Source organism: Neopelma chrysocephalum, unplaced genomic scaffold, assembly GCF_003984885.1.
Source record: "Neopelma chrysocephalum unplaced genomic scaffold, ASM398488v2 Primary Assembly neopelma1_23b, whole genome shotgun sequence".
Lineage (NCBI taxonomy): Eukaryota > Metazoa > Chordata > Aves > Passeriformes > Pipridae > Neopelma > Neopelma chrysocephalum.
The window spans coordinates 13,765,879-13,784,613 of NW_020897692.1; the positions used below are offsets into that span (position 1 = coordinate 13,765,879).

Here is an 18,735-nt window from a genome sequence, read left to right on the forward strand (position 1 = left end):
TGACATCTCGATGACAAGCTTTTACTAGCAAGAGCAAAGAAGCATGAAAGAGGACAAGACAAATCTCTGTGTCTAGGCAGAAAAAGAGACACATTCACTACTGGAGTGTTGGAGAGACCAGCACCACAGGGACAACTACTGACCTCATCCTGTAAGCCATGCTAGCTTAACCTGGCTGTTGGAAACATAGCACTGTTGTACACCACTGCAGCCAAGACTAGAACTACTGATCATGAGGATCACAAGTGCTCAATGTGGCACCACACTATCTTTCAGCTTGGAGGTGATCAATAACTTTGGTATGAACGATACCACTTCACTGGCTGGCTCATACCACAGCCCTCTACCTTCTCTCAAGCAATAACGCTCTGCAAAAAAAAAGTACATTTGTTCCTCTCGCTTCCTGTCTTATTTCTGCAAAGTGGAAATGTTTCTTCTGTGCTGGTGACCAGTTGCCTCATCTCTTATTTTTTGACCTATGATTTCTCATTGATTAATCTTAATGACCCACGTGCCTGACATAGTTTTGTTCTGTGGTTGCTCATTTTCACCCTATAACACTACACTTGAGTAAAGCACAGGTAGGCTTGGGGCACTACAAACAGCAGCCATCCTGGAAGCTGTCTACAGTGATTGACTAACACAAACATAGCCCTGGTATGTGAAGAAACATCTAACCAACTGTCCTGTTCTGGCCAGGATAGGGTTGATTTCTTGCAGTAGCCAGGAGGGGGCACGGCCGGGACCCAAAGGTTATTCTCTACCACCTCATATCATTGCTGAGGGTGGGGGAAGGGAGTCTTTTTCCAGACAGAAGGATGGAAGGGCTCTCTTGTGTCAGGGCAGTGGGGCTGCAGTTGGGTTGTGAGCTCCATGGTGAGCATTCTGGCATGTGAATTACTCTCTCTTTTATACACTTTTGTTATTAATATCATTCCTGTTACTGTTCATTTTCTTATCTCATTGTGGTTTCCAGTAAATTTTTCTAATCTCCAACTGAGATCTTTGGCTTTTGTGCCTCTGATTGGAGGGGGCACGGGGAGTGCCATGTTTTATTGGGAGAACTAAATTAGAGAATACCATTCCTAAACCGTGACACCAACGTATCCTCAAGATACGCTGTCAATAGACATTGTGAATACACAGAAATATGACCTCAAATTTAACCATGAGACCCCTCTTACAGACAGAGCTGTGAATACAGTCATGACAAATGTTAGCCTTAGGTTCCCCAGAATTGTAAACAAGGGATGATATTTCTCTCTGCATCACAAAACTCAACATATCAATTGAATACCATTTTTAAGATTTATGTTTATAGGACTTTTGTTGGCACTAGGCATAGACAAAAGTCACTATTTGAATATTTAAAAAAATACTAGCTTTGCTATTAAACTGTTTTTTACATTTTTGTGTGTACTTAACATGTGCAGTGTCCCACTCGATGATAAAGAAAAAAAAATTAAATTGATTCTCTGAAGTCTGCTTGTAGATAATTCCTCAGATAAAGATTTTACTAAAATAAGAGAGAAAATGCTTTGAATTTATAAACTCTGAATTTTAGGGAATAAAGAAAAAAGACTTAGAAAGCTAGTGGTAACAGGGCACTAAAAAAACATATTCACATAGCGTAATGGTAACATAAAAACACCTTCCATTTTGCCTGCACTGTACATAAAACCATTACTTCCATTCCAACAAAAACTGAAGTTCTTCCTTTAAACTATGAATTACAGTAATCATTTTACGTGCAAGGACATGATATTTTTTACTGAAATGTTGAAAACCTTGCCTGTTACCCAATTAAAACTAGGTTATCAACCATATTTACCAAACAAGAATGAATCTGACAGAGAAATGGTAATTACTGCAAAAATACAGGAAGATTTTAACAAAATACTCAAAGATTTGATTTTTCTGTTAGTGGAAAATATATCATTTGGGGGTTTTGATTTTTTTTTTCATGTTTGTTAAACTACATAAACTCAACTGTTTAGAATAGAAAATATTTTTTGATTGTGCTGAAGTTAGACTTAAGGCTTATTTACTCTAGCAAGTTAAATATTTATACTACCATTTGAGTCAAACCAAAAAGAATTGTGGTAGCTATAGCTACAGGGTTTTTTTTTATTATTTTAAAAGCAGGGTTAATCCTTACCCAGTTACAGGTCCCTAATGTTTGGTATATCAATATTTTATTGATAAAGGTGTGCTGTACAAAACATAAAAACTTTATATACTCTAAGGGCAAATTACTTCCTTTCCCTCTTGGGAATACTTTATTTTTAATGCAGTTCTTTAAGGTTTTTAATTCTTCATGGGTTCTAGGGCAATTTTGAATTACATACATATTTAATAGTAATGACATCCAGGGAAATATTTTCTATGGTGAAGATAATACATACACATTAATAGTAAAATATACAACAAAACAAAACAAAAAAAACCAAACTAAGAGGACATACACAGTCTGCTTACTGTCATAAAACTAACTATAGTTATATAGTATCTGCTGCTTTTCTCATCAGACTATGAACCCCCCTGGATTGTCACGAACTCCGCTCATGAGCACCACAGTCACTGCATTATCACCTGCCTGCTGCCCATGCCCTCACATCAAATAGAAATCCAGCACAATCATCTGCCCCTCCAGAATGAGCCTCCCAAACAACACCACTTCTTCACCAGCAGGGCCTTCCTTGAAATGCTACAAGCTCACCTAAAAACTGCACCCAGGGCCAACCATCCAAGCATCTTGTGACTATTCACTACATTTTGCTTTCACCTCCACTGTTCTCACAGTAACTTAACACATGGCACATGTATTTGCCCCTGCAAGCAACATTTCCCTCCATGAGTCAACAAAGCCCCTGCAGGTACCTACATGCTAGGTTTACAAGCTCTCCAGAACCCTCCTCAGCTCCATTATCACTTAGTTCATGAATGCTGCCACACACCAGTGTCCTCCACAGTACCTTGACAACACATGGAGTGTCCACTGCTCTGAGGGTAAGCTTCCAATGCTCCTGTCCCCCCAAACAGAGGTCCCTTCTTGCAAAGCTGCAAGCTCATCTGAACTCCTGCCGCTCCCAGCCATCCCTGGCACAGCTTGTGAGTGCTGTCAAAACACTTTCACAGAAAATTGAAGCCCAGCAAAAATATCAGCTACTGTCTGGCAAAGCTATTCCACCACACACATCAACAAATGATTTCCAGAGCACACCTGTTCTGTTCACCTGAGCACACACCTCAGATGCCCTGGATATAGCTCATGAGCACCACGACACACTGCTGTCTCATGTATAGGTCTTATAATAAATTAAGGCTCAGCAGAGGCAGAAAACAGTCTGGGGTGAAGCTCTCACAACCCCTTCACTAACAGATGCCTTCTCTCAAGGCTATGAGCCCACAAGAAGTCCTGCCACTCATCTGACCTCAAACTTAGCTCATGAGCACTGTTGACACCATATGCTCCCACCACCCCCACTGGCCTCAGAGCACCTGGAAGCTCAACTCTTCAGGGCCAAACTCCCCCTGCCTCAAACAGTCTCTTCTCACAAGGCTACAAACAAGAGTCTGAATTTCAACCTCCTCTAACTTGGCTCATGAGTACCTCTGCCCTCACAACAAATGGAAACAGCAAAGGTATCGACTACTTCAGGATGAGAACAGGCCACCCCTGCATGCTGGGGGGTCTGGGAGCCCCTTCTACCGAGGCTGAGGAAGCAGCAAGGCTCGTGCACATTTTCACCCCTGAGCCTCCTGCAGATCCCTGGAACAGTAGCCTGTGCTCTGGACAGGGCCCCAGGCTACCCCTGGGCACTCCTGCAGACAGACCCCTTTGCACCCAACCTCACGGCCCTAAGCTGAGACAGGGGAGATTCAGATTGGATAGTTCAAAATTTTTTTTCACAATTAGTGTGGTCAGGCATTGGAATGCGTTGCCCAGGGAGGTGTCGGAGTCACCACTCCTGTAGGTGTTAAAGAAGCATCTGGATTTGGCACTGGGTGATATGGTTTAGTGGTTTAGGGGTTACAGTGGATGGATGGTTGGACTTGATGACCTTAAAGGTCTCTTCCAGCCTTGATGATACTAAGAAATTAAGATAGGCGCCAGCACCTTTCAGGTGAGCCTCTCCCACTCCCCGAGCCACCAAATCCGCTCTCAGGGACGCGAGCTCCCCAGAGCACCTAACCCTCACACCCACGGCCACCCTCAAATCGGGAACGGCGTCCCGAGGCGGCGCTTCCCGCCAGACCACGATGCCGCCCCATCGTGGTGAAGTCGAGTCCGAGGCAAAGGCACCGGGGTGCGGGGATGCCGACACACTTTCCCGCGGGAATCTCCCACATCCGCGGGTCCGACACGGCGGCACCGCCCCCACAGCTGCCCGGCGCCTCTGGGCGGCTGCAGGCGGCGTACGGAGATGGTTTAAGTACTTTTACGGAGAGAAGCAACAACAAAGGGATTGAAAGTGCCCGATACCTCTTAGCGCACTTTCCATCTTTCCCCATACCGCCTCTCTGCCCTCCCGCCGCCCCTCAGGCAACAGTCCCCGCGGACCGAGCGTTGCCCTGCCTTTGCCTCCCGGCCTCGGGAGGGAAGGACAGGGAAACCCCACGCGGGAGCAGGAGGTGAAGGCACCTCATCGTTCCGATGCGCCCCGATCCCCCCTTCCTGCCCCCCGACGGCTGCGCTCTGCCACGGAGCGGGGCAGGAGGGCTCCTGCCTCTCCTCACTTCTCCCTGCGGGACGAGCCCCCGGCTGGCAGCCCCCGCACAGCGGGCCGTGTCCGGCCGGGACGGAAGCGCGGCTGTGCTGACCACAGCGAGAGCGGGCACATGACGTCACGCCCGCACACACTGACGTCACGGCCGGTGTTCGGCCGGTCCCGCGGTGACGCCATTCCCGCCCCTCCATAAGCACCGCCCCGGAGCGGCCGCCCCGCTGCTGACGGGAGCGAAGATGGCGGCGGCCGCCTCCGACCTGCTGACGGGATGGTGCCTCTTCGGCCTGGCGCTGCTGGTGAGAGGCGGCTCCCCCGCCCTTCGGCGGCCCCTCTACACGTCCCTTCCTGGGCCGGTCGCCCCTCTTTGCTCGGCCCCTCGCTGTTCCAGAGCTGGACTCCCCGCCCGATCCTCTCGGCAGTGCCCCCCAGCCTGCCCCGGCAGCGAGTGCTTCCCTGCGCTCCCGCGGGTGTCTCGGCCGTGGTGCCGTCGGCACCGCAGAGCCCGGGGCTGCGTGCGGAGGTGCTTTGCCCTCCTGCCTGCGCGGTCCGCGCTGCTTGTTTGTGTTTTCGCCCGTTCCGTGCGGGAGCGCTGAATTTGCTCACGCTGTTGATAACGAAAAGGGCGACTTTGTGTGTCGTGAATGTGACGCTGATGTTGTGTTCGAGTAAAACGTGTGTTGATGCTCTGCTAGTTATCAGTACAGGGTCTAACATCAGTACCTATTTGCTGACATTCTTGTTATACAACTCGTAAGCCTCTTTTGCTGTGTATTTCAGGCCATTTTAATTTTCTGCTGGGTTTACGTGCGCAAGTACCAGAGTCGGCGGGAAAGCGAAGTGATTTCTACCATAACAGCAATATTTGCATTGGCCGTTGCTCTTATCACATCAGCACTACTGCCAGTGGACATCTTTTTGGTTTCGTATATGAAAAACCAAAATGGTACATTTAAGGTATGGACTTGTAAAAATATTAGTTGCCTCTTCAGAAGAAGCACTTGTGTTGCAACAGGATGTTCTTAGGTTGTCAAAGTGTTTAAAATCAATGCTAATACCTGCATAATAACACTAAACTGTTTTAGCGACTGAGTTTTTTTCGAAGCTGGGTATTAGTGCTGTGCATACAACACTGAGCTCTATTATTTAAACTAGATTTCAGTTTTCACTTCTATTATTTATCTTAAATATTCTACTCCTTTAAATACTCATTCCTTCTGCTGTGCAAGAGTGAGTGTACCATCCTGAAGAGATCAACAAGTTGCTTAAGTGTTGGATTTTTAGGACATTATAACAGGACATTGTGGAATAAAATTTGTTGCACCTTTGATCAAAAACAGACTGTATTGCCCATTTGTAATTTAGGTTACTTTTTGTCTTATTTGCCAGCAAAAAATTTGGTATGGAAACATTAAGACTTTATAAAGATTTACTGTGTTAATCTACGTATAATTTAAAACCTGAATTAATAAACACCCTTTTGAAAGAGGGAAAGCTGCGAAAACCCTTGAGGGAGGGAAATACAGTAATATCTCCTCTTGGCTGATAGAGCCGTAACTGAACCTACTGTATTTATAAACTGTAGGAGGTTGCTGTGCAAAATGAGTTCTTAATGAAATGAGTAATTGTTGTCATCTGCTCTAAGCATTGCTGTAAGTAGGGGTTCTTGCCAGTGCTTCAAGTATTGGCATTTTTAATTTTCAAGGAGAGTTCTTGAAGGTAGAAACCTCGTGTCTTTGTGAGGACACTATAAATAACAAGAGGTTGAACTGGAATGCATTGGTAACTTGAATAACAACTTAGTTTGGTTTGGAGCCTACCTGGGTCTGTAGTAAAGGTTATGATCCTGAAACAAATGATAGAGTGGGAAAATGGTAAATGCTTGCAGCTCAAAAACTGTGTTCCCTTTCAGCCCTACTCACAAAGGAAAATGTAGGTCTTTCTGGATCTGTGATAATGCTTCAAAACTAGCTTGGTGATTATATAAATGCAAGTCATAAGAAGCCTTTAGAATTGAGTTGTGATGGGAATGTTGTCATCTCTATTGTTCAATGGTATTACAGAATAAATGAGGGCATTACTCAGTGTTATTGTTAAAAGTTTGTGTCTTCAGACTTTTTTTGTTCAAAATTAAAGCGGATATAGAAGACCTTTCACGTGTCAGGATTCCAACCTGACTATCTAGACTAATAACCGTGATGTAACTAGGTTCAGCTGAAAAGTGCACATCTGATGGGGACTAAGTAGAATGTCCTGTTGTGAAGGAGGCCTATTTTGCTAGCGTATGCATTCTTCTGTAAAGTATCTTTTTGCCTGTGCTTCTGAAGCTTCTTGGTCCTGCTTAATTCCTAATGTTTGTAGATACTTCTGATCACCTGTTGAAATAAATTGCTCCGTAGTGCCTTGCAGAAGAATTCTTCTGTGTCTTTAAAGTCTCAGCTGAATTGAGTTTCTAGTTTTGCAGCAGTAACATGAGATCTTTTGATATAAATGTATTTTTTTCAACACAGGTGTTGAAATAAATCAGTCAGAACATACAAACCTGTAGGTAAACACAACTTTATTGATTTTTTTAATTTCAGCTTAGAAGTAATGTTGAGTTAGGAGGCTGACAACATCTTAACCATCAGATCTTTATTAATTTTTAAAGCTTTTAACACTGTCCAGGGTAACACATGCTGCTTTTCTGCTACTGCTTCACAAGTAGGACAGACTCAGTTGGGTTCAGAATATTTCCAGGAGACTACTGGCCTTTCTCTGGACTGTTCTTTCAAATCCAACACTTCCAAGACCCTCTCACTATGACTCTGGCAAGAACCCTCTTTTGCTGTGGATGGCCAGAGGGAGTTAAGTTTTTACTATAGTATTCTCAGTGACTTTTTGAGGTAGATCCAGGTAGCAAATGTGAATAATATTCTCTGTAGATAAATTAGTTATTTGATCAAAAGACCTTCCAACTGGATGATTTCAGGGCTCATGCCTCAAGAGTAGTGGCAGGTACCAAGATTCTAGGTAAACAGTTCTTTTCTTTATGTAGTCTTTTTCTCTGCCTCCCAAGTGTAATTTCTGCTGTTGGTGTTAGAGTGATGAGAAAGACAAAGATCCTCAACTTAGGAGGAAGAGGACTTGCAGTTAATTTTTATGAATCTTGCCCTTCTACCAACTTGTAGATATTCTTGAGGCTTTGCTTTGAACAGGCTTGTAGCAAACTTAGGGAGAAGCACATTATGTCAATAGCACAGGTTAAATTGAATGCATGGTCTGATGGTTCAAAGTTCTCATTGTGTGTGTGATCGGTGACAAATGAAGAGGGTATATGTCTTGGCTAGGAGGATTGACTTGATGGTCTGAACTGTATTACCCAAGCACAGCACCCTTCTGAAGGCTGTGAAAATTATGCTGCTTTCTGGAGGAATTCACTTTAAGGTGTTGTGTAGCCTTTTTCCATCATATGTTCTGTGGTGCCTTCCTTGACAAGGGCTATATGCTATACCTTGGTCTACCTTGGTTGTTTAACTTGAGGTTTTGTCCATTTCAACAGGACTGTTAAGGTACTATTTATACATCATTTAATTAAGACAAACTATTCTTTACTGTGAACAAGTGGCTTGAAGCATTTGTTACATAATGGTGTCTCCCATCATATTTTGAGAGACATACCAGATATTATCTTAAAGGTTTTTTAGTGAGTGAACTGAGCAGGTTTGTTATTAGAAAGTTTTACACACTAACTGTGTAGTAGAAGTCACTGCAACACCTTTCCTGGAGGCTGGGATTACTTTGGTTCATAGTGCTGCTTAAGTAGGAAAGAAGGCTTTTGGTTTTAGTACTAATAAAAGAACTGAGTATTACCTTGTAAGTGATGTCATGGTAATATTCACCAGCACCACTTTGAGCTCAAGGTTTTGTCTGTTTGCATTTACAGTGCTATAGTTTGTTTCAATGGACTTCAAATATATCCACTTGTATCTGATCTGTTTCATTTGAAAGCTTGTCTGATATATAACAAGCACTTAGGAACAGAAAACCTCACCATAGCTTAAAGACTTAAAATTGGTGCTCCTGGAACCCAAGCCCTCTGGGTCACCTACAGGTTTCAAATATTTAAAATATAGCTGATGCATTCTTGCAGCAGGAAACAAGGATACTACCATCACCACACTGCTTTGTTTCTACTGTTGTTTTAGCAGAAGGCAGAGAAGGTGATGAAACCTTTTTCACTTTGAAATGTATGGATTCTTGCTGCTATATGAAGTTAAAAGCCAGTGGCATTTCTTTGTCTGATCAGACCGAATGTATCACAACAGCCTGAGCCGTTAAAAGCCAGTTGTCTTCTGAATGGTTTAAGGAGTAGCATCTCTTTAGTGGGAGATACTTAATAGAATGGTCTGTAAAAAGGTTTTTTTGCATCTTGCAAGGGTGGTGGGGGGAGCAACTCATTATGTAGATGCTCAGAATACAAACCACTAGAAATGTCAGGAGATTTTATTTTTGGAAAGGTGTTAGCTGAGAAATCATTATTGACTGATACCATGCTTCTTGTCCTGAGTAAGAATTACTACTTGTGAAGTAATAATGCTTGGCCAAAACATTCACAGTAGCCAGATGTGCCTGAGATATGCATGTTCCTGTGTTTTACTCTCCATCTGGCAGTCAAAATTCTGGCACTGTCCCATTTTGGAGGTAACAGGCTGGAAGATCTGAGACCTGGATATGAAACTTCTTGATATGTAACCATGCTATGACCCACTCTCCAGTCTTTCATACTGTATCTTCCTTTTATTGGCTAAGGTTTCGGAGAGGCTAATCAGCAGAATAACTGCTTCATCTACATTTGATGAAACATCACAAATACTGTAACCTGTAATGTTATGTAGCTTTAATGTCCGTTAAGGTACATTTGCAGAGGATGGGAGCTATCTTCACTGGGTACTCATGAAACTCTTACAGGGTCCAGCAGTGACAGTAGAAATGTCACATTTAATGGGGACAATGGAATGAAATTCATGGCTGTTCCCCCATTAAAAAGTAGGGAAGGTCAAAACTGTCAGATTAACTTGTACTGCTTTCACTTGGGGAAGTTATCTGTAGAGTTGGAATAGTAGTGTTCTATTGAAAGACATTAACATGAATTACTAACTGGACACAGTTTCTGGGAAAGACTCAGCTCAATGATTACTGGGGGAGCAAATGTTCTTAATAACTAATTTTATATGAATATAATTGTTAAGTGAATCTTCTGAGGGAGTTTTGCTTTGGTTTTAGCATTTAGGTAAACTGGAAGTGTCTTTTACTAATATATTTACTTTTTACACTTGTAAGTGCATTTAACGTGACTTATGTTAAGGAATACTTAAGCATAATAGCTTAATATGGGTAATCATACTCATTGCACATATCCTTGCAGTTTGTGACTTCCCTTATCATCAATGCAATGCATTGTTATACGTATTTTAAAGGTAATGTGTTATATGCTTGCTAAACTGCATGGAACAGAATGAAATACAGCAGAACAGTGCAGAGTGCCTGAATTCTGCAGGTCTTAAGAGAATTTGTGGTCACATTTTCAACCTTAAACAGTTGCTGAAGGCAGTAATGAATTCTAACCTTCCTAATCTATTGTACTTCTAAGGTATTTGCTGTATATATTGTAAGCTTAGGTTGTAATGGATGGAGAAGAAAAACAGACTAGATCTACTGGCTGTCCAGATGAGTTCTCAGCTGAGTCCTGGGTGTGCTAGTTCGGTAAATTCATATACCTAGCTGCTTGATATGTCACTGGTGATGCTGAGAATGTCAGAGCCCTTGACACTAACTAGGTAGCACTGTTTCTTGCTTCTGACAAGGCAGTGCTGCTATCACTAGCTTTTGAAACAACTCAGATGAACTGGTTACTGCTTTTGAGTTACTGATGGTGTGTGCATATGCATAATTTGTCAGAATAAGGTTTTTTGCCTCTTTACTTTGTGTAAATGTGGGACTTCAGCAGACTGAAAGCTGACGTAATAAATATGAAATTGGCTTGCATTACAGTTTCTTTCTGTGGAGAGTAGTGTGAAGTTTCTGTGTTGGGACAGATCTAAATGATGGTGAAATGCACACATCTTTGCATCTTGACATTGTTTATTTAAGATAACATCTCACTATTTTAGTGTGGTGTAGTGTAGTGTGGTGCAGTTCTTTGGCAGCTAAGCTCTGTTGTATTTCCATTACTAGCTACTTCTTCCTGTACAATGACTGTGCCACTTAAACATCAGGTCTTACTGTTGTTTTTCTTGCTTAACCTTGGTTGGTGTGCATTTGAATGTCTCCATCACTTACAGGAGAGACCTTGTTCCAATACTTACTTGGAAGCAAATAATGCAAACTGTCCAGTTCAGCCTTGATTTTTCCTTTAGGCATAATTAAAGCAATGCATTCTCTTAATTTTTAACATTAGGCAATTTAAATACTTTAGTGTTATGCAGTATTAACTTATTACAATCAGATTCTTTTGTGGTGTATTTTAATGCAAATGCCTAGAAATTTCTTAGTTGAAATGCTGTCGGGCTTGAGCCTGACAGTCTTCAAAGATTTAGCTTATTGTGCACCTGGCAGACACTTCAGGTGTTGCTTCTGCCCCCTTCTGTTAAAATATTTTTCATCCTTCCTTTTTGCTGATTAGATGTCAAAATGCATGTGTACTTTTCTACTCAAATTCCAGTTGGATGATAATCTAATTTAGTTCAGACAGTGAATTTTAAAAGCTTAATAAAAAGTGACCTACTGGAAGTCTTAATACAGTAACAAAAAGGAAGGTGGTGCTGACTTTCTAAGATAATAGAAAAATCAAGTATTCATGGTATGTTATCAAGCCCATATTCTGTAAGAGTTTGAGTACTGAGAGAACTGATAAAGCAAGTGCCAAACATCTTTACGTCTAGTGGTAGCAGTCGTTAAGGAGTATACTCACTTGCACTTTCATATCTCTGTATTAGTCGTGCATCTGTACAAGTAAAAGGGCTTGATCTTACCAGTTTAGAAAAAGCCTGCGTGTGGAAATTGAAGGGAGCTTCGACAGTGCTGGATGTTTTTGTTTTTCTTTACCAATTCAGTTATTTTCATGTGTTCTCTAGCTTTTAAAGAGTTTTGCTTCTGGATAACTACTGTCTTGATATTGACCACACATAGATTGGGTCCCACAAGACTAAAACAATTCTGGTTATGTTTAAGCTGTACTGGCAGTTGGGCCTTGTATTCAATCCCTGAGTTTAGCTGCCAACCATTGTTATAAGACATTTAGCTTCTTTAAACCAAGTTCCTCTCTAGGAGGAGAAAAAGGGAATGGGCGCAAGAGCTTGACGTCAGCCGTCTGGCTGACTGCTGTTTCTGACATAGATTTGTATTTTCACTTTCACTGCTTCCACACTCTGAACCATTCCCCAGGACTGAGTAACATAGTTACTTTTGCTCTTGTTCAGATAAGGGCTATCAGTGCTGCTGGGTTTGGAGTTGTAGGATCTAAGTTGCTAAATTGAATATTCATGTAATTCAAGTCTTGCTCAAACAAAAAAGTGAAGTCTCATACTTCTGAAAAGGGAGATGATAGATTAAACTGGGTGAATAACTAGAAAAACAGAAGTAGCTGAGCTGTAACTGAGCATAATAAAAAGTAATTTGTTATTCTTATGTCTAAGTACTGTTCCATCTGTAAATGTAAATTTTAATCAAAGATATTCTGTGATAGAAATATTGTGTGTACTGTGTCCACCTCTTTGGCCCACAGCACAAGAAAGCTGTTAGAACAGGGCCACAAAAATGATCTGGAACACCTTCCCTATGAAGACAGTTTGAAAGAGTTGGGGTTCTTCAGCCTAGAGAAGAGAAGGCTCTGGAGAAATGTTATTGCAGCCTTTCAATATACAAAGAGGTTATAAAAAAAGATGGAGAAACACTTTTGACCAAAGCCTGTAGAGACAGAACAAAAGCCAACAGTTTTAGACTGAAAGGAGTGTTGGTTTAAATTGGACATGAAGAAGAAATTTTTTGTGGTGAGAGTGGTGGGACTCTAGAACAGGTTGCCCAGGGGGATTGTGGATGCCCCATCACTGGAAATGTTAAAGATCAGGTTGAATGGGGCTTTGAGCAGCTTGACCTGGTGAAAGGTGTCCTTGCCCATGGGCAGGAGGAATGGACTAGATGATCTTTGAAGGTCCCTTTCAACTCAAACCATTCTGTGATGATCTTAAGAGACTGTTATAAAGATACTGTGGGAATTAGCAGAACATACTTGGGAGCTGCCAAAACTACTCAGTGTTCTTTCAGGTCTAAAATCTGCCCTTTCTGAAGCTGTCATATGCTTATTCCTGTTAGCATTCCTGTTTGCCCAGTGATTTTCACTGTTGCTAGAAGTCTAGCGTCTATTTTTTTTTTAGATATAGCTTTTTTATATCCATCTGTGTATATATATTCTTTAATGAGTTATTGTCTTGTAGTGTTATTTTGTTTCATTTGATGATAAAAGCTTCTATCCTTTATTGCTAGATCTGGGCTGATGCTAATGTTTCAAGACAAATTGAAGACACTGTACTTTATGGATATTACAGTAAGTATTTTACTTTTTTTCCAATTAATAGGACCTTTAAGTGAAGGCGTGAAGTTTTTAGAGATCATACTGGATTGTCCCTTTTTGTTCAAACATTAGTCTTGTACTTGGTGCCCTTCAGGGAATGTTTTTACCTTCAAGAACCCCCTAAAAATGCAAATATACTGAAGGCCAGTCCATGAAAAGGCTTCTGTTATATAATCTATGGTTAACATGTTTCCTGTGTGTGTACTCAGTGGTCCCTTAAGGGAAACATGGTTTTGCTGTAACTTTCATGATGCCTAATATATGCAGCAGTGTGAAACTTGCCTACCACGTATAAAGTTCAGGCAACCATGAGTGTGACACTTCTAAGTGTTCAGGTTCAGCAACTGCCGTGTTCAAAGTAACAGCTACTGTGAAGGAGCATAAAGGAGTTGATTCAAGAGTGATAATCCCTGAGCAGAACTGAAGTTAAAAGAAAGGACTGAAATGAAATGTAATAATAAAATTTATTGTTCACCAAACCTCTGCATAGTCTTAGATCTGTTTTTTAGTTGTCCTTATGGGACTAATGAGTAGTAAGGGGTAGCTGTAGAAGAGTGCCTATCACTGTTTGAGTGAAATACCTGCCTTATTCAATGATACAAAACGGGTTGTTGCCTGCTTTTGGTAACATTTCCTAAGACTTGATGTTTGGAAGTCTTGGAAGACTAGGGGTTGACTCTTTTGAATATATTTTTTTAGATCAGGAAATGGTTCTAAATACTGGACTTTTTGTTAAGTTACGCAGTGCTTATTGCCTACCAGTGATACTGACTGAAACTAAAATGTGCAGTTTCATGCTGAGTGAAACCTAAAGTCAAAAGTAGTAAGACACTTCTGTTTTCAAAAAGGAACTTCTACAAACTAGTTATCTTCCACAAAGATTCTTTAGTATATAATAGTGGTATTGCTTTGTATTTGCTTTCTACTCTTTTTAGGTGTTATTTAACAACCCAAGTATTTCACAACTTCTGATGTGGAGCAGTTGTGAAACTCTTCTGTGGACAGTTTTCTATAGATTAGTGGATTAGTGAGACTGATGAATTTCTGTAAGATGTTTTGGTCTGAGTCTCTTGGTAAATCCCAAACTAATCTTTGGAATAGATTAGGACTTCAGTTTGGAAAACTGCTTTTGTTTTTGGTTTGTCTGGACAGGTCTACTTGAAATATTGTAGGAGGAATGTTTTATTTCATAGCATATCCTCCAGATGGTGGTAGAGATTTAAAGATGTTTTTAAAAACATTTTTCTGTTGTTATCTTAATTTGAGTAGTTGATAGACATTTTTATAACTAGAGCTACACTGAAGTGAGCAGTAATAGGTAACTTATTTTTCAAAAGTCTCTATTAGTAATATATAAAACCACAACTTAATGCCTCTCCTACATCATCTAGTTCCTTGCTGCTGTTGCACAGCATAGTGAGCGGGAGAGGTGAGAAAGATTAAGTTAAACAATTTTTCCAGTCTTGCAGTACTATTCAGTTTTTTCTACTTGTATCTTCTTGTAAAAGTATTTGGTCTTTCTTTTTTTTTTTTTTTTTAACAAGCAGGATGAGCAAAACTAAAGTATCCTTTTGTATTTAAGGACATGAATTCCAGTGTTTTATTTTGTCTCATGAAAATGCAGTGATAACTATGTCACTATACCACTTGACTCCTGCAGTTATATTGGCAACTTATAGTATGAATAATTGGTGCACTTTGGTCACTGCCCTTCAATTCAAGTCACTTCTAATTGTTACAAGAATTTGGAGGCTGTGGTTTAACTGATGTTTTAGAATATTAAGGATTACTTTGCTACTTGTATTGCATTTTACTGATAAAGCTGTAACTAAATGCAGAAGAGCTTTTTATTTTTTCCTTAACAATAGCCCCCTAACAATAGCCCCCACAAAAAATGTTCTGTCTCTCATACCCACCTGGTTTCTTGGCTAGACTGGTACAAAAGTAGAATGAGTTTGTAGTGGTAGAATGATAAACAAGGTATTTTCAGAGTGAAGCTTGAAATAACGGTATTTTGAGGTGGGATTTCAGTAGCCTAAAAGCTTTTCATAAGAAACCAGTCCACTGATTGCTTTGAAGCTGTAGTGGCTTAGTGTGTTAATTGTCCTAAACCCAATTGTAATAGAACATGTCTGACAGTACTCGAGTGATTGAAGAATGATCCATGGTTGTCAGATGCTCTAAAAAAAAGCATGTTAGTTTGTTTGGAAGGAAAACTCTTTTCAGAAAGTGTTATAATTGGAAACAGTCCAACACAGTTTGCTTTATACCACAAGGAATGGGGTTGAAACAATTGACAGTTAACCTGGAACCACGTTCTTGAGTGAGTAAATCCTACTGTTGGAGTCATCTTGGCGTTCAGTGTCCTTTTGTCAAGTTTTGTGAGTGGTGAAAGGGTGCCATTGGTAGATACTTACATTCCTGGGAGATAAACTGAGATCTCTTGACCTGCATGTGTTAAGTGTCTCCTAACTATAGTGTGGCAAGGACTGGGTGCTAAATTCCATGGGATCTCTTCCTGTGTGCTTCAAAGTCTATGCTAATCTTCAGATTTTCCATTTCTTTTTGTCTTTAATCAGCAATAGTTGGTGTATGGTGGTTCCTAGGTTCAAGTTCTTGAATTTAAGTTAGAATTTATCCAAAAGGGTACTTGGTATTTTTTGGATGGAATTTTGTCTGCTTACTGCAAACATTTGATACTGAGCCATTGATACAAGGTCTTGGGCTTCTAGGAATTCATAGGTGCAAATCAAATGTGACTGTGTTTTCATGGTCTGCTCCTAGGAGAAGCCATTCTAAGTACTGTGAGAGATCCCCTAGCTGTACTTGACAAATATTGTGGAGTTACATCTATAGAAACATTCTTCTAATAAGTGTGATCTTTCTGTAAGCAATGTGCCAGAACATAGAATGGAAATCTGTCATAGCATTGAAACACTATGGTCAACTGCTTTAACGGTCCTGCTTCAAACAAGTGTCTGATTTTAATTTCACTACTTTTTTGTGTTCCTTAACTTTCACTTGAGAAAACAAGCTCTCTCTGCTTCCAGTTTGGATGAAAACTTGTTCAAAGAATTTTTTATGAGATGAAAAAATAATAGATTTGGGAAGAAAGATTGATTCTACGTTTTCTGAAGCAGCTTGTGACTTCTCAGAAGAAAAAGTGAAAGAGTGTATAACAAATTGTTTTAAGCAGCTTAGTAGTTTTGATGTTATGCAATGCAGTAATATATGGTATCTGGAAAACCAAGTTTTGTATGATGTAAGATACTTCTGATCATATAATATTCTTGAAGCTCCTATAGTCTCTCAAGGGGATTTGAGCGAATATTGGTCTTGGATAGTCTGCTTGAAACCTTCCCAGTTCTTGATATTTTGGTTCCTTTCACCTACTATATTTCACTGTTCTTTGTTGTTCCTTGTGTTCTTAATTGCCCTTCATACTGCTAGGAGAAAAAAGAAAACTCAGTCAAAACACTCAATAACATTGCTATAATTACTTGAAGACTACTATGAAGTCTAACTTTCTCATAGTTCAGGTGTCTTTGTATTGATGTGGTTCAAATCAGCACAGTGAATAATTTTGACTTGAGATAAGAATTGTCTCTGAGGAACACCTTTACAACAGACAAACCTTACCAAGGAGGTCTTGCGGAACGTTACTTGACCTAGGACCTGCTGTTGTACTGGCTATGCAGTAAAGCATCCTGCAAGTGGTAGTGCTTCAAGCTTCTGATACCACCCAGAAAAATGTTTTGTAACAGAAACTGAACCTCTGAACTAGAGCAAAGAGCAATCCCTAATTTAAAACTGAAGTTTGTAGAAATGTGATAATGAAAGCCAAGAGTGTGTGTCAGGGCACAGGGGAGTTAGGGGGAAGGGAATATCTTTGTCACTTGACTGACTTTGTCAGTTGACTGACTGTTTGCTGCTGCAAGACCTTGGTGTTTGAAGGTTAGCCTTTCAGGGAATAAACAGTGCTTTTACTGGGCAGAACAACAGGCAATTGAAGGCTTGCCCTTGGGAAACTAACTTGTATGAGCTGATGAAAGATGCTGCTTTTTTCTTTTCATAAATTCTGAAAATTAAAATTAAAAACGCAGATGATCAGTCTCCTGTCTTGTTGACAGGAACTTGGCCAGATTTTTTAAAGTTACCTTTGTAGTATAATAGCAAGAGCAATATTTTGCTTCTTTAACTATGGGAGTTACAAACTTAATTTTCAGTTCTAACTAAAAGATTCTGACAGATTCTATGATTTCACATGATGTATGAACGAAAAGGTCTGTCTTGGAATTATTTTACTTGGGAAAAGCAAACGCAAAGCTGCCTTTTTTCTGTTACAGTCCTATGAAATCACTATGGTAACAGAGTTACCTTAATGATTCTCTCTAAATAAAGTTACCCACACACTTTATAGATAGTCGCTTGAATTTCTGTTCCTTCCTTTGTCCTCTCGGAAGAAACATGGATGTGTGTACCTTATGAGTAAGGTATGCTGAATTCAACGCAGTATAACTTGGAAGTGAGGATGTCTCTGTGTTTGTGGTGACCTCTGTGGGCTGATTATTTTGATCTTTGATTCACAGAATATTCAGAGTTGGAAGGAACCCACAAAGATCAAGTCCAAATCTTGAGTGAATGGCCCTTATGGGGATTGAACCCACAACCTCAGCATTATTAGCACTGTGCTCTAACCAACTGATTCAACCCACTCCCCCCATTAATGGTGCATGTAACTTAACTTGCCTAATTTACTGACACATTGTGGTCTAAGCCTAGTCTAAAAAAAATAGGGGCTTGATTTCTGAAAATATTCACAATATTGAAGAACTATGACTACTGCTCTACAATGTGCTAAGAAGGCTACATTTCAGAGACTGAAGTTTTAAGGTGTTCTAGAACCCTGAATCATAGAATCATCCGGGTTGGAAAAGACCTGCGAGATCAAGTCCAACCCTTGATCCAACACTGCCGTGGTTGCTAGACCATGACACCAAGTGCCACATCCAGTCTCATCTTAAAAAACTTCCGGGGACAGAGAATCCACCACCTCCCTGGGCAGTGTCTGATTACCCTCTCTGTAAAGAATTTCTTCCTAATAGCCAACCTAAACCTCCCCTGGCAGAGCTTAAGACCGTGCCCTCTTGTCCTACTGCTGGTTGTGTGGGAGAAGAGACCAACCCCCACCTGGCTACAACCTCCTTTCAGGGAGTTGTAGAGAGTGATGAGGTTTCCCCTGAGCCTCCTCTTCTCCAGGCTCAACAGCCCCAGCTCCCTCAACCTCTCCTCATAGGACTTGTGCTCAAGTCCCTTCACCAGCCTCGTTGCTCTTCTCTGGACCTGCTCCAGCACCTCAATGTCCTTCCTGAACTGAGGCGCCCAGAATGTTATGCT

At 40.8% G+C, this 18,735-nt stretch overlaps 1 protein-coding gene across 1 annotated transcript in view; it reads left to right on the forward strand.

Moving 5' to 3' along the window:
- Positions 1-4,898: 4,898 nt before the first annotated feature.
- Positions 4,899-18,735, forward strand: part of LMBRD1 (LMBR1 domain containing 1) — a 74,556-nt gene continuing 60,719 nt past the window's right edge. The window contains exons 1-3 of the mRNA XM_027698001.1: positions 4,899-5,026; positions 5,508-5,684; positions 13,251-13,311. Coding sequence (XP_027553802.1) covers positions 4,967-5,026; positions 5,508-5,684; positions 13,251-13,311 — 298 coding nt within the window. The 5' untranslated portion in view covers positions 4,899-4,966. The remainder of the gene's footprint in view (positions 5,027-5,507; positions 5,685-13,250; positions 13,312-18,735) is intronic.